Source organism: Atta cephalotes (assembly GCF_000143395.1).
Source record: "Atta cephalotes unplaced genomic scaffold scaffold00016, whole genome shotgun sequence".
Lineage (NCBI taxonomy): Eukaryota > Metazoa > Arthropoda > Insecta > Hymenoptera > Formicidae > Atta > Atta cephalotes.
Window position 1 is genome coordinate 4413284 of NW_012130080.1, and position 16934 is coordinate 4430217.

The window sequence follows — 16934 nt, forward strand, 5'->3', positions numbered from 1 at the left end:
ACTACTCTCTCTCTCTCTCTCTCTCTCTCTCTCTCTCTCTCTCTCTCTCTCTCTCTACCGCGAAAATAACCGCGAGGAACCGTTGCTGGATATATTACGTTGCGACGTGTTTGTTCTCGCACGTTACGTCGTCGCGTTGCGTGTTTACGATCGCGCCTCGCGCGACTCGCACGGCAGTCGGCAGCCGCGGGCGAGCGCAGCGCAGCTCCGTGTATATGCACACCCGCACGTACAACACACTCCTCGTCGACTGTCAGGGCAATGCGGATCCGGTCGAAACGAAACACTCGCCTCACCCCCCACTCGGCGGCGCGTAAACTCACACACTTACTCGCTCCTCTCCCGTACGTACTACGTATTCGTCGTATTCCCCCGTCGATCGGCGTGGCGCGGCGGCGCGACGGCCACGACTGGCGACCTCGCCTCTCCTCTCCGCGCCGCTCACGTACCGCTGCTCGACACTCCCGTGGAGCACGTGGATTTACGCCGTCGCTCACGAATCCACTCACGCCGTCGATTGTCACGCGAGTCATCAACCTGATCAACCGCTACCGAACACCGTCGTCGGATATTCGAAAACATGTCACTCGCTGCGCGCAGACGCGGGACGCGGCGCACGTGTGCCGGACTTCACGCAGTTCCGCAAATCGCGATCACGCGCGGCGCACTTCGGAGCGCTCGAGATTTATCGCACACCCCCGCGATTTGACATGAGAGAATCCCCACGAATTCGAGGGTGTCACCTTGGTGTGTCGCGGATCGACACTAGCGAACGATTCCGCGTTCGTCTTCAGAATCTCCAAATGTCAACCGCGATGGAATCCGGCGGGGGCGCGTAAAATCCTAATCTTGCGTAGTAGAAACGCACGCACGCGCGAGACTGACGAGAACGATGACACCTAACGACATCCGCGCGACACGACACGACATGACACGACACGGGGAAAATTATGACGACGACACGGAGCGTCGCGCTGCCCGTGACAGTGCGCTCGCGCGAACATCCATCTGTGATCTCGCTCCGTTTAATTCTATCTGCGCGCCCGACCGACTCTCTCCGCTCTCGTCCAACCGACCGCGGAACACACTATGCGAAGCGTCCCTACGCGCAGCCTGATCGCGAATGTAGTCCCCCGCCTATCGCGCCGCCACGGCGTAATCGCCTGAACTTCCCTGATTATCGACATTCCGCGCGTCTGTTTCGCTCGAATTTCGCGGGCGATTCCTGGAATTGCAAAATAATCAGGATTGGGAAAGTCACCTTACAAGAGTTACTTGTAAATTACTTTTTTTATTATATTACAGAAATTAAGTACAGTAAGTTTCGATATTTTGTTTTTGATATTTCATCATTTACTCCAATTTGTACTACTTTTTGTTTCCATCATCGCAAAATAGTAACTGTCGTCAAAACACTACACATATTTAAAAATAAATTTGCTCGCCAAAATAATGGATAAAACCGCAAATGTGGAGCGCTGGTGGAATCGAATTCGTCCCGAGTCGACCTCCTTGTGTAATCATTTTGCGCCCAATGACTCGTACTATGACTAGTAAATGACTCGCAATTACAATATATGTAATAACATATGATAATTTTTTTCAGTATCTACTTAAAACTACACATATTTATAATAGTATAAATATGTGTAGTTTTAATAGAAACTGAAAAAAAAATTATTATAAATATTATACTTGTCACATAAGTTGTAAAATATGTATTATAACATGATTACTGTCATATTTGATAGTACAAATCATAGGGCGCAGGATGGCTACACGCCGAAGTGAATTGACTCGGAATCTAAAGAGCCCAAAATTCGATTCTACCAGCTCCACCGAGTTTGCGATTTTATCCGCTGTTCGGTAAATTTCTAATTTGCACAATGACGATGATATCAATAATAATTTACAATGATATCAATAATAATTAGATTGTAACCGTTTGTTTTTGGTTACGGAAAATAATATATTGTGAGGCACGAGCGGAATCGAACCCAGATCAGCGGATTACAAGTCCACGAACCGAAGTCCAAGAATACGAAACCATTCGGCGCCTTGCAGATATAAACATGGATATTAATATATCATATTAGAGATAGAGAATCTGATAGTGGAAGAAAGCGTTTTATTCTCCCTCTTCTTTATAGATTTTCTCTCCTCGCTTGATGGAGATTCTGAAAATAAAAGAAGCAATTTTATTTTCACGCACAGTGATTTGAAACAACAAAAACTCTACAAAATATAATTTTTTAAACAAATTATTTTATAATTAGTTAAAATCTATTTTATAATAAGTTATAACATCTATTTTTAAGTTAAAATCTAGTCTAAAGAAACAAAAAAATCTAAATACAAGTTTTAATTATATTATTATATTCGTTCATTTTTTTCTAAATCACAACATTATCACTTTCCGTAAATTACGTAAACGTACAAAAATATTGCACCATTAATGGAATCGTTAATGATGGAATATTTTTGCAGATTGATAAATCACAAAATTTAAAAAATTCACTCACACAAGAAACTCGCGTTTCTTAAATATTATAAACGTACTTCATCCAGACGAGACTCGACGAATACTGAGAAAGCATCTTTCACTTCTCTTAATGCGCATAGAGTTTTAAGGTTCCATAATCTGTCAATACTTAATGATCTAAAGTATTTCATATACAACGGCCATCTGTAAATAATAGCCTAGATAGCTTCATCGCACCGAAGGATGCTTCTTAGCATCAGCCTTGTCAGCCTTTGCCAGTCAATCTAAATTTTGTCTCGGAAAATTCAATATTCTCAGGAACCGATGCCGGCCGAACAGAAAGTTCAGTGTCGATCTCTGGGGATCGATTCCATTTCTCATGGCGCTTGATTAATTAGATGTACGAGGTTAACTAATATATGTATAAAATAATATATGTATAAAATATAAATAAGAGTATAAATATAGAGTCATTCAATAAGAGTTATACGCTGTTGTAAGAGCGGAGAGATAGAAGAAACAAATAATTCTCAGGTGCTGGTTCTTCAATTTATTTCGAACGTTTCTACTCCTTTTGGAGTCATCCTCAGCGAATACAAAATCAACAATCTTCCATTGAGAGCAAATCATTTGCAGATTATTAGAAGTGCGGCATACATTACACTCTCAATGAGAAACGTTAAAAAGCAAAGCTTAGAAATAACGATTCACATTTATAATATTGAATAAAAAAGTTACACTGTAATAGATAGAGGAATAATAGATAGAGGAAAAGCTCTTATTATGAGATACCGAGTTCATTTTGGGTAAATGCTAGAAATATATGGGCAGAATTTTAAAAAATAATAAGTCCTTTTGAAGGGAATTTAATAAGCTTTAAGATAAAGTTATATAAAATTTAATTCACATTCCATTTTTTTTTTTTAATTAAAGAAATGTAAACAGTGAGCAAATCGCAAAAAAAATTATATATTGCTCCTAATATAAGATATTATGATTTCCCCGAGAAATCGATATTAAAACACAAAGTACTATATATCAGTATTACAATTAAAAAACTTTATTTAATATTTCTAAAATGCAAACACAGTCAGCATGCGCGAAAAATAAGCATGCGATAGATTATAGATTAGAACTCGTCTTCAGATAGTTGGAATCAAGCATCGCAGAAATAGGCATTCATTCCGGTTGTCCTTTTTATTATTATACTTTTTATTATTGTAATAACATTTATACTTTAGCAACGATTTTTACTATAACATAGGAGCATGGATTATTTCATATTAGAAATACTCTGAGTATCTCTATTACGATTTCCACGCCTTACGATCTTGCGATCATCAAATCTAATTTATGTAATTAAGCAATTCAACATGTTTTTCTATTAGTACGATCTCACTCTATCACTACATGAAGAATTTATTGCCAAACTCATTTGTTAAATAAATAAACAAGGTATTAAAGGCTCAATGAAGACATCCAAATTCTAAAATCTTTTTTTATAATGATTACAGGCATAATCTAATGAACTTTCTTTTTCAAGCGAGGAGAGAACATCTATAAAGAAGAGGTAAAATAAAGTATTTTCTTCACCACTACCAGATTCTTTACTTCTAGTATGATATACTAATATCCATGTTCATATTCGCGAAGCGTCGAATGGCTTTGTATCCGTGGACTTGTAATTCGCGTTCGATTCTATTCGCGCAATATATATTATTTTCCATAACCAAAAACAAAAGGTTACCACCTACAAATGTCATTCATCATCGAGCAAATTAAATTTGCCCAACAGCGGAAATGTGACGGAGATGTGATCTTTAGATTCCGAGTCATCACGAAATATTTATTTTTCATATTAAAAAATAAACTTCTTGAAACCCTTGTATTTTTGCCATATAGCATCCCATAGGAGTAGAATATGTGGTCACTTATAGGGAGAGAGAGGGTATGTACGGCTCATGAAAAATTTACAAATAATGTATATAAATAAGATGTAAAATGACACAATAACTTAAAAAAACGAGAGTGACTGTCCCGTCGTACTTTTCTGGGGGACAGAAATTCCCAAAGTCATGTGCTCTCGTGGAAAGGAAAGGAAAGAACTGGGTAATTAAGGTGTCACCTTTAATAATTTTTATGGTTTTACTAATAAGAATATTTTATTTTGAATGGGCAATGTACGTATTCTATCGAATTCTTCTCTTTCATTTTTAAATGTAAGAAGCATACAATCTTATTTTTTGAATTTGTGTGAGTTTTTTACATAAAATATTTTTTTCTTCTCGTTATAAGACCATATAAGTAATCTTTCAAAAAATTCAAAAGAGATATTATAATAAATGATACTATAATAAACGAGCATAAAAAGATATTTGATTAATTTATTTAATATGTATCTGGAAAAATATATAATATACATTTCGATTCACAGAGTTTTCATCATTACATATTCGTACAACGTTACATTCCAATGTATAAAATTATGATAGATAATAATCTGAATCTTCAATAAAGGCGATCATTTCCATAACTCAAACTTTTCTAGCACACCATCCGCAATTTATTTGTGGTCAAAATGTAAATTTTTTTATAACTAATATTTTTATAACTAATATTTTTATAACTAATAAACTCGTTAGATGGCGAGAATCGACGTTAAGTCTGTTGATATTATTTAATAATTGTCACATTAATATTAATACTTTTAAACGAAATAACATCACGCGCATGTAAGATTGCAGAGATAAATATTTCTGATCCACAGTTGTGAATGTAATACGATTATACGAATCAAATATCGATTTATCATCTACAGTAGACGTATGTATCCTCAGAAAAGTGGACTTTGCTAGTTTACATCCACTTTGTTCAGTAGTGCGCGGCAGCATTTTACGGTTATAAGTTTTGGGCCGTCATGTTCTCTTTCAAGTTTCTCTCTGATATAATGCATATTATACTTCTTTAAAATCCAGAATTTTATTTTTTCTAGAGTTTTGCAAAAATTTCCTGACTTTTTCCTGATTTCCCTAATCGTTTTTCAATTTTCAATTGACAATTTCATAATTTCCAGTTTTGCGGCGACTCTGAATGAGCACGGGATAAATTATAGCCACTCGTTTCTTAACTTTTTCAATATTTTCTATAACGCCATCCCTTTTCCTTCCTAATTCCTTCACGTAGATATGTGCATTTTGTCTCACGCTTGAAACGCGGAATGCGTAAGAAGTATGAACGAAACAAATGGATTAGTCATGTATTTATCGTAAAGTCAGCTCGTTTGTTTGAACCTTCCGCACTCTTTATTTCTATCCTGTTTCTCACTTTTCCATAAATATCTGTATTCAATACTAAGCATGAGAGGAAATGTAAGGAAATAGACTTACTGCTTCTTTGTTGAAATAATTCGCGTGAATCTTCAAAAACCGACGTTTAAGAAACGAAGCGTGACATGCATTTGAACTTTGTGTGTTGAAATTCAAATATGACATAAAGAAACAGTATTGCACTTAAGGGTAGCGCAACCCCGATCAATAAATTTACGAAAAAATAATAGTAACACACAATTTAAATTAAATTAAATTAAATAGTTTAAATTGATTTAATAATGAAATTTGAATCGATAATAATTATATGCGTGCTTAAAATTAGAATTAAATGCGGTTACATTATTTAAATTAATATATTTCCCATGTTTCTTCTGAAATTGTAATATAAACTTTGTTATGTACACAGAAATATATAAATAATTATACAGATGTTTTAATTGATTTATTCTAAGATTTAATTTGAAAAATTTAACTTGGATCCATTCGATAATCGAAATATGCAATTATTCAAATGAAGGTACAACTGATTCTTTTACCTACATTTCTAATCGTACGATTAATATCAAATACTACAATTAATTAATACCTGTCCGCTTCCAAAGTAATTATTTTATAGATATTACATTTCGATAGAAATTTATTTTTTATTTGTCGCTTGTTCAAAGCCTCCACAGTATGACAACCCAGTCAGAAATAATAATGGAATCGACGTCGATTCGATGTCGATTCCATTATCATTTTGGATTGGGAAGTTAGAAATTACGATCGGAGAAATAATTCGCGCACTTGCTTTTTCGCGACTCGTTTGAAACCGGAAACGAAGGACGCGAAACGTTCAAATTGCCACCGCCGTATCCAACAGAAAGTTTAAAATCGCCGGAACTGCCGGAGTCGCGTAAGTGACTCGCACTCGCGCGCGCCCATCAGCTGATTTTTGCGTCCGGTTCGACGAGTCATGCTTTTTCTTCCGGTCCGATGCAGACCGCCGTTTCAGTATCTGCGGAATCGACGGTGAAGATGGTAGATGAAGCTGGTGACAGGTTCGTAGACGGGATTATTCTCCACCTTCGTCCGCGGCGTCTCAACGCCATCCGTGCGAGAGATATGTCGCCGGACCGATGTCTTGGCGACGCGATTCCCCATCGCCATTGCGACGGAATTAACCTCAAAGTCACCGCGGCAGCAGGCGGCGAGTTAATTTTTTATAAATCTCCGGACCTCGTGACTCCGAATACTTCGAAGAATATTGAATTCTTGATTTCGAGACAACGTTCGACGCGATTTTGTAGGACACAAAGAAGATTTTTAGTCGCGACTTCGATTTTTCGTCGCATTTTGTTGAAGCGGCTCACATCGGCTTCTGTCACTTTCACTATCGTTCTTTCGTGGATCTTTAATATATATATATATATATATATATATATATATATATATATATATATATGTGCGTGTGTGTGCGTGTGTGTGTGTGCGTGAGCGCGCGTGTGTATATACGCATCTTATCTCGTTATTATGATAATAGCATCTAATCGCGAGACCGCACAAAATACACGACTTTGATCTTACAATTAATCTCACCAGGACGACTTAGCACGCGATCAAAACAAATCTTACATCGATTGATTATAAACTGTAATCTGTGTCTTACATAACACATGAAAGGAAGAAATTTCAAAGATCAGGATTTAATGTTGTTTACAGGGCACTTTATGATGCTTAAATCGCAATTATATATAGCTTATACATGAGGTTATAAATAAATTACAAATTACTTAATCTTTTGTATGAGAATAATTTTTTTTTTTTCTAAAAGATTTTGCACTTATAGAAATGACCCTGGTATGCTGAAGTTAATTACATAAATATTAACATAATTATGTTGCAAAATGCAACATTAGCTTAGAAAGTGCTTAAATAGCATTTCAAGCAAAACAAGTCATTGTGATGTCAAAATAATGTCAAAATAATTTCAAAATGATCATTAAAAATCATTTTTCAATCATTTCTGATTCATTTTAATGTCATTTTGATGTTATCGTGACTTGTTATTCTGTTTGGGATGGAACGTTAAAGCAATAACTGCATTCAGCAGCAAAAGCAGCTTCGCAAGTGTTGTAAAATTCTTTAATATGATTGATCTTTCTCTTAGTTTCTCAAAGAATCTAAATTTATAAATATCAATTGTATTAAAACGTCTTACAAAAGCTACCAAATTGTTTTTATTTGCTGAACGCAATCAATGTTGCAGTAATATTACAATATTGTTGTGACATTCTTGTTCCATGTTATCTGAATATTAGTTCATACATTTATTTCTTTTTTTGCAGGGATGAATCCTCTAATGTTGCCATTATCAGAGAAGTATACGACAGTGAAAATGCCCACGAGACATTTGAATACGAGTTAGAGCGAGCACTAGAATCAGAATGCAGTTTAATCGTTATCGAGCCGTCGAAATTAGGTGATGAAACCTCCAGATGGATAGCAGTAGGAAATTGTCTTCACAAGACTGCCGCATTGTCGGGTCTTGCTGCAATCGTCACAGGTTTGTCTAATTTATATAAAAAGTCTTCTCATGCACATTACTACAATTATTATTACAAAGAAATGTCCAGGATTTTTAAGTCTAGGCTTGATATATCAGCATTTTTTATTACTTTCCTTTTCCTATTTCCATTAAGAACAAAAAAAAGTATACATAATGCCTAAAATTATAAATCTTGCATATCTGTATTGTTATATTATTCTTAATAAATTATGCGAGTGTTACAATATCATATGTATGTGTTGCAATTATATGTTAATTCATTGTGACTTAAAATTGCATATATTGCTGATTAATAATATATTTTATAATATCTCTCTTACAGGATTAGTTTGGGGCGATCGACCGTACATCTGTGGTCCATTAGGTTTTACGTCAGTTATAACCTGCGGATTATATACAGTCTCTTGGCAATTTGATCCCTGCTGCCAGTATCAAGTAGAAACTGATACCAGCAAATTACCGCACGTTGAACTATTAGCTGTTCTAGGTCCGTCGTCTCCGACGTTTCTTGTAAGAAAAGATGATAAGAGGAGACGAATTCTTCATACAACTATTGCATTGGCAGCCTTCGGTATTACTGCCTGGAGAGTATATCAAGCGTTCAAGTGAAAAAAATTATTACTGGCATTGGTTTTGATTTATAGGCCAGAATGAAATAATAAGGTAGGCCACATAATGTCGAGTTTCATAGTAGTAGGCCTACAGAATTCCTTGAATGAAAGGAAACATGCAAACTTGTTTATTCTCATGCCGTGATATATTATGACACAAAGTATTCTCTCCTTTTACAATTGATTTATAACACTTTTTGATACTACCTCGCAGGTGAATGCTGCTTATGTGATGATTACACCACATAAATACAAGTAAAGAGAGCCAGATTTTATCCAAGCTTTTACATTGGCATATAATTTGAAATCGTTATTCTTTGTGATCTTCATTTTGACAAAATTTTCAAAAATAACTATTGCAAAGCTGGAAAGACCATGCAGTCTCTATAATGAAGAAAAAGAAATATTGACATAAGTGTTCTTAGAATGATTAAATTTACAATAGTATATATGAATTTAGCATTATGTATTTTTAGACTGTAAATAAAATAGGTAGAGAGAGAATACAATACGTATGATATGTCAAAGGATATATTGCCTAGATTTTCTCACCCAACAAAACAATCTATGTTGAAATCACAGAAAGATATATTGATCATAAAAATTTAATTTTAGATTTTATTTTATTAATCATAAATATAGAATATAGAATAAGATATATACTTTTTTCATTACAAGTGTACGAAACTTATTTGCATTAATCTCGTAAAATGAAAGTTGACGTCGCAAACATTCCTATAAATGTTTAACGATAACAAAAATTAAAATTCTGTACATTATGAACTCTTATCACGTGATATAAAATTTATGATCGTACGAATGAAACATTCTCTCGTTTATGCGTACATCGACACAGAAGCTCAAAAGATGAACAGTGTACATAATTCTGAACATTACTGTAGAAATTACAAATCAACCTTAGGATGATAATAGATATACTTTATTATATTTTAAAATATCGTTATGTAATGAGTATAGCACAAAATTTAAGAAAGAGAATTGTAAGATCAACATCTGAAAATCCATATATTTTTTTCTAAAGAATTCTGTTTTTATACATGAAGCGCAAAAATATGGTGAACGTATTTCTATTAAAGACTTGTTTCTCTAAATATGTTAAATTAACAAATTACAATATTAAAAAAGAAAGTCCATTACACAGAACAAGCTTACTACTATTGACAAAAAATTACATTATAGCAAAAAATATAATTAAATTTTATTTGAAGTACATTACAATTTTTTCAGTATGTCTCAAGAGTGTAGTTGCATTCTATATTTATATGTACAATGTAATTACATACCAGAATCGTTTGCATAGTGATTACATTACATGATTAAATATTATATAGTGATTAATGTAATCGCTCGATGTTATGTTTAATATTACATTTAATTATATTTTATAATATAATATAAATTTTTATCACGTTTCTTTATATAATCTCTTTTATTAAAAAATAGATATATAATACAACTTAAGGAAGACATGAAAATGTGATCAATATATGAGATATTGGAATGGCTAAATCTGTCATGACAACTAAGATTTTATTATGGTAGACATATTTTTTCAAGTCTTATTAAAATTGTTATATTTTAAGTAAGTTTGTACCACTTAAATAAATAGAGAAAATTAAATGAAGTGTTAACAATTTAAAATATTTTAATAACACATTGAAAAGTACTATAAATAGATGCTATCTATCACTCTTGTGAACAATATATTATATATTTTTATCATACATTTAATTACATATAATCTTGTATTTACATTATAATATTCGAATATTTTACAAATAATTATTAAATGAATGTACATAATTGAGATCTTTATTACTTAAAATTTAAAATATTAGAATTTTTTATTGATTTTATAAGCCTTATATCAAGAGATGGATAGCACTCGATATCTTTTCAGCGTCAGTTCCAATTAAAAATTCATAGTAATAGAGTGTACATAATGTAAAGATACTCCACTAGTCAGAGAGTGGCTGCGATATAAATAAAATATACTTTTGAATAGTGTATTTTATTTAACTACTTGCCTTGCTTTCATATATGTTGCTTCTTGCTTTCATATATATATATGAATGAACATAACTTTGAAATTGATTATACAAAATTTTATCCGTAACCTCTCAAATTATATAATTACATATTTTTTTATTTTACATATAAAATAATACGTATACACACAACTCCACAATGAATAAAAAGCAATCACGTAAAAAATTGTCTGTAAAAAATTCGTACTTGTGATACTTAATTAAAATAATTATTTGTCTCGTGCTAATTTTCTCGCACGCTTTTGCATAATCCAGAAATAAAGCGAAGGGAACAGAGTTCTAAGTATTATAGCACATTTTGGAGAAAATGATGCAATAGTAACTTCTTTTTCTTGTTTCAATACAGATTTTAAAATACATTCAGCTACATACTTTGGTTGAAAACCACTTTCAGTTGTTTTATCCATTACTAATAATAAAATAAAATATATTAAAAAATCATATGAAGAGGATTAAGATATTTAATATTTCTGTTAAGAACATAGTTACTTACTTCCATAAACTTGCCCATTTCCTGTCAAGGCATTAAGAGAAAGAGATGTTTTAATATATCCTGGATTGACAACTGTGAATTTTATATTTTTGTCACATAGCTCTGCTCTTGCAGTATCGTACCAAGCTTGTAATGCATGCTTAGATGCAGCATATGCAGATCTAAAAATTAATAATTAAGCAATTTGTTGAAAAAAGAATAGATATTGACTTATAACTGAATACTTGCCTAAATGGAATAGCAATTCTCCCTTGTACACTACTTATACCTATTATATGACCAGACTTTTGCTCTATCATGTATGGAAGAATAACTGTAAATCAATAATGAATTATGAATCTATGTATAGTTATCTACACAAATCTCTTACGTAGCATACTTACTTTTGCTTAATGCAACCTGAGAGAAATAATTCGATAACATGACTTTTATATCTACATCAACATTTGTGTCAATAACTTCTCCTCTATACGAAATACCAGCATTATTAATTAGAATGTCAATTCTGTCATATATCATTATAATTTTTGACACTTCATTTTTTAAATTATTAATATCAGTTAAATCTAATGATAAAACAATAGGTGGATACGTTGGAACTGTCTGAAAGGAAAGCAGAATAATTGATATCCAATAAATTTGTCTATTGAAACATGTTACATACTTGATGAGTATTCAGCAAATCGTTCTTTACTCTCTCTAATTCTTCTTTTCTACGAGATATCAAAACAATTTTGCAACCCAAGCTATAGAATGTGTGAGCTAAAGCTTCTCCTAAACCAGAACTAGCGCCAGTTATCATAACAACCTGAATTGAATCAAATTATAACAAAAATATATTCACAGAAATATTCAAATATACATTTTGTGAAATATATTTTGCTTATATTTTATACGTTTTATAATTATAACAAAATTTTTTAAAAACTTCACAAGATATTACCTTATTACCAAGAGCTGTTTTCTTCCGCTTTTGCAGCATAATATCATAAAAATGATACATCAACCAAGGAATAGTGATTGGAAAACCGAATAATTTGAATAACCACCATATAATTTTCCATCCTGCTAAAGTTTCTTCCTTCTCGTTTTTCATGATAACACGGATTTCAATCGAATGTTAATAGAATTAATTAATGGTAATAGATATATTTAATTATTAAACTGTACTTATCAATTATTATTATCTATGTGTGTAATTATTTCAAAGGTTGCCATTACTTAAGAAAGTTGTTACAATTACAATTGCACAGTAATAATTTATGTCTGTTAGAAATATAACCTTTGAAACTTATGTCATCAGATAAATACTACGAAGTTTGCCGCTTTTGAGAGACCTAATCCTTTTATTTGCACTTTTTACACTTTATATCAGTTTTCCTTCTTCTGAGATCTCATATACGTATCCATCCATCTCACTTTGAAGCTAGAAGTGTAAAATAAAATGCAGAGCTAAGAAAATATATGATTTACTTTTTTATTCTTTTTTATATATATTTCTTCGTAGCAAATAATTTTCATTTAAACAGCAGCAAGAAATATAATTTGTAAATATAATATATAAAAGAAAATTAATTATTTTCAAAATCTTTTTAATTATCACTTATTATATTTATTGTATGTTTTTTCTATTTAATCTAAAAAATCAGCATCAGCGATATTTCAATGGATGAGAATATATAACAATATTATTTATTTGAAAGAATCGAGAGTTCTTCTCGTTCTTCTATCGAAAGACTGTTCACTATCGCGCAACTTCAGACAGTGCCCGATATGGGGCACTACTCCAAGAATAACCTCGCAAGTATTACAGCTGACAGTGTTAATTGATTCATCAAAATGACTTGATTTATTCTTTCGGGACATTTCTGCACATTGTCGTACGCATCTTCAAATCACTGCAAATACGCTCTCATAAATATATAAAACTGTATATCTTTCTATCTTTCCAGGTCGATGTCGGTTGATGTTGGTACTCGTATTTCCACAGAACGAAAAAAGGAATATATATTACTCAATTGCTGCAAATCGTGCACGATAATCGTTGCGACGTGTTACTGGCGTTTAACAGAGCAATAAACACGAGTACGCGACGTTCAGGTATGATAAATCCCAACTTAACCTAGAAGACCTAACTTGAGGTGAAACTAGGTTCCTTTGAGCATCGTCGTGCACGTTACAATACGTTTCGTAAATATGTTGATGTAATTTAAATAGCAGAATGGAGACTCACGAGGCAGAGCATTATGTGACGTTTCCCCTCGGTGAAGTGCACGATGCCATAGAGGAAAACATGATATCTCATGAGGAGATATGCGAGCAGGTCGACGAATGTGTTCTCCAGGAAGGCCTTACAGAGGTCACAGTCAGTAATACTGCTAGTACTGATATCGTAGAGCCTCAAGGTACCATCGAGATCCTTGCGGAACAGTCGGAAGAGGAAGACGATACTCATGTAGTATATCCAATGTATATCAAGCAGGAGGAACAGCAGCAGTATACATCAGGCGATGACGAGTCCATGGCTGTGGAAGCTCTACGTCAACTGGGCGGTATGTATCCATGCTTTGAGGACAAGAAGATCAGTTGTCCAATCTGTAAACATCTCTTTACCCAAGAGGAAATAGTTGAACATCAGAGTGTATGTCAGTCAACATCCAAGCTATCTTGCACCACTTGCGGAGAGAGATTTGAAAGAAAGATTGATTTGAATAATCATATGGTTTGCCATCAAGTGGATCGTCCTCATGCATGCAGAACATGTGGTAACTTGTTTCGTTCCAAGCAGAGTTTGCAGTCGCATACGATACAGGCACACACACAACATATTGAACGACCACACAAATGTACCATCTGTGGCTCGGACTTCCAGAGGCCTTCCAGTTTGTCCAATCACATGAAGATACACACGTATGTTGCGGGACGAGCCATCATGCAGTCTCAGAGTAATAATATATCTCAGCCAGCAGAGACATTCAGAAAATGGCCAGAAAATCCATCTGATTCACAGAACACTTCTCAGGTAGTATTATCTTCTTCATCTGTCGAGTCTGTACAAAACTATGATGTATGTCAAGTTCAATGGCCGGTCTCGTCATACAATTTTAATAGCGGACAATCGATAGTTACCACAATGCCGAATCAGGATGCCAAGATGGATACGCTGCAAGAGTTTACAGTAATGCCCAATGGTGAAATGGCACAATTTAGCGAGTATACCGATCAAAATAATATCAATGATTCTGTAAATAATAGTCAACAGTATAACATAACAATAAATTCGTTCAACACTCCCGATGGGATAGTTAAAGTTGAGACGCTTTACAGATGCAATAATGCGAATAAACAAGATTACGCAGAAGCCGAAATGAATAATAGCAAGCAGTACATATGTAAGCATTGCGGAATGAAATTTTCCCGTGCGACCGCTTTGACATCTCACGAAAAGATTCATGCTTCGAAGAACAACTGGAATATGCCGATCGAGTGCGAGTACTGCGACAAACAATTTCAGGATGAGAATCACTTGACGACCCATCAAATCACCTGCACCAAGAAAATAATGCAAAACAACATCGAACAAGGTGTGTCTAACAATAAATGGGGTAAGCACGCTTGTTCGGAATGCGGAAAGAAATTCACGACTAAGCAAAAGATGTTTCGCCATCAATGGATTCATCGCAAGAAGACTCACTCGTGCGAGGTGTGCGGCTCGCAGTTTGAAAAGCAGAACGAGCTGGACGAGCACAGGTTGTCGGTACATCCTGGAGATTCGCCATTTACTTGCATGGAATGCGGAAAGAGCTTCGTGTCGCGACAGGGTCTTTGGGAGCACGGTAGAACGCACGCCGGAAGTCCGGCCCATTTTCAATGTGACACCTGTTCGAAAACATTTTCGTCTCGTCAGGGATACTTAATACACAATCGTACACATACTGGTGAACGACCGTATGGCTGCAAATATTGCTGGAAGGCGTTTCGAGACGGTGGAACTTTGAGGAAGCATGAACGAATTCACACAGGGGAGAGACCGCATGTGTGTCCATTGTGCTCGAGGGCTTTTAATCAGAAGGTAGTCCTGCGCGAACATGTTCGATGGGTTCACGCAGCAGGAAAAAACGAAACGGAAGGGAGTCCCCCGTATCAATGTCCGCTTTGTGGCGCTCTGAATCAGGATCGCGACGAACTCTGCGCGCACATCGTTAAACATTCGGATCAGATGATAGCTGAAGCAAAAGCGAAAACTAATAGCGAAAACGCCTCTTCAAAATCGAAATCAATAAAGAAAAAGTCATCAAAGTCATCGTCGTGTAACGTGAACACACAGACGGAGCAGAATTTGGACTTTATACAGAAAGCGGAACAAAATGAAGCTTTATTATCTATCACGGATACAGCTAATAAATCGGATGATATGCATGATATAAACGAGAAACAAAACAACGCGTATGTTGTAGTTGCCGCAGAAAAACGTAATGATGACTTCATAGAAATAGCCGAGCTTAAGCATAGCAATATACGATTCATTGTTGATGGTAAAGAAGATGAGAATATTCAGGTACTCCAAGTAGAACAGGATCAGACAGATCCTCTCGATATGATTACTATAGACAAGCAAAACGACGCGACGAACATTATGTCCGTAGAATCTGATACACTCGATGAAACAGTCGGGCAGAATGATATGCCCACGATACATTTGATTGAGTCTAAACAGGACAACACTTTAAATATAATATCGAAGCAAAACGAATCGCTACCCGTTCTAGCGATACCAAATCCGCAGGGTCATGAGAATTATTCCAGTCAAATCGTACAGATAAGTGACGCAGATATGTCTATGGACGTTGAAACCCTGAAAGAGAGAAAGAATTGTATTAAAAACGAGCAAGATTCTTTAATACCGGACGAAACATCACATGTTATTGTACAGTATCATCACGACAGCGACGATGGAGACGATTTTATTTGTGAAATCTGCGAAGAAAGATTTGAAGGCAAAACTACATTGAAGGAACACATCAAGATACACATATAATTATCATTTTCACTTTACCGTTTGCATATTGCTTGTGATATTTCACATGCTGTTAATGACTCTATAGAAAGTATGTGTGAGTATATGCATGATGAATGTTCCTTACCAGTGACTTAAGATGCACAGGATTTATTTATCATTTGTATACAAGTAACAAGTTTAATTTCTAAAGGAGTATAAAAATAAAATAAGATACTAATTCTAATAAGAAATTAATGTACATAATTGCACAGTTAATGTATATAAATCTAATTTACAATATACATTTTAATTTTTTAAGTTAATTATACAGGACAAAACATATTTATAAAAATCCGAAAAAAAATGCTATAAATAATGGTTTTGTTTTGCATATACATATATA

At 34.3% G+C, this 16934-nt stretch overlaps 3 protein-coding genes across 3 annotated transcripts; 2 read left to right on the forward strand and 1 right to left on the reverse strand.

Annotated features, from left to right (window-relative positions):
• Window positions 1-6786: 6786 nt before the first annotated feature.
• LOC105618315 (transmembrane protein 11 homolog, mitochondrial) lies at window positions 6787-8968 on the forward strand. The gene is made up of 3 exons (XM_012199855.1): window positions 6787-6851; window positions 8139-8356; window positions 8682-8968. Exons 1-3 carry the CDS (start codon window positions 6787-6789, stop codon window positions 8966-8968), a joined length of 570 nt encoding a protein of 189 aa, XP_012055245.1.
• Window positions 8969-11248: 2280 nt separating this feature from the next.
• LOC105618316 (dehydrogenase/reductase SDR family protein 7-like) lies at window positions 11249-12628 on the reverse strand. Its single transcript, XM_012199856.1, has 6 exons — window positions 12476-12628; window positions 12197-12340; window positions 11916-12135; window positions 11761-11845; window positions 11533-11693; window positions 11249-11448 (listed from the first exon to the last, which is right to left on the reverse strand). Exons 1-6 carry the CDS (start codon window positions 12626-12628, stop codon window positions 11249-11251), a joined length of 963 nt encoding a protein of 320 aa, XP_012055246.1.
• A 1125-nt stretch (window positions 12629-13753) lies between these two features.
• Window positions 13754-16570, forward strand: LOC105618317 (zinc finger protein 420-like). The gene has a single exon (XM_012199857.1). The coding sequence runs from the start codon at window positions 13754-13756 to the stop codon at window positions 16568-16570; it is 2817 nt and encodes a 938-aa protein (XP_012055247.1).
• The last annotated feature ends 364 nt before the right edge of the window (window positions 16571-16934 follow it).

Excerpts from the sequence above, each read along its gene's own strand:
- LOC105618317 (XM_012199857.1), top strand. The coding sequence starts at position 13,754 with ATGGAGACTCACGAGGCAGAGCATTATGTGACGTTTCCCCTCGGTGAA.
- LOC105618315 (XM_012199855.1), top strand. The coding sequence starts at position 6,787 with ATGCAGACCGCCGTTTCAGTATCTGCGGAATCGACGGTGAAGATGGTA. Across the intron at positions 6,852-8,138 it reads GTAGATGAAGCTGGTGACAG|GGATGAATCCTCTAATGTTG; the intron begins GTTCGTAGACGG and ends CTTTTTTTGCAG. Across the intron at positions 8,357-8,681 it reads TCTTGCTGCAATCGTCACAG|GATTAGTTTGGGGCGATCGA; the intron begins GTTTGTCTAATT and ends TCTCTCTTACAG.
- LOC105618316 (XM_012199856.1), bottom strand. The coding sequence starts at position 12,628 with ATGAAAAACGAGAAGGAAGAAACTTTAGCAGGATGGAAAATTATATGG. Across the intron at positions 11,846-11,915 it reads TCAGGTTGCATTAAGCAAAA|TTATTCTTCCATACATGATA; the intron begins GTAAGTATGCTA and ends ATTGATTTACAG. Across the intron at positions 11,694-11,760 it reads AGAATTGCTATTCCATTTAG|ATCTGCATATGCTGCATCTA; the intron begins GCAAGTATTCAG and ends ATTAATTTTTAG.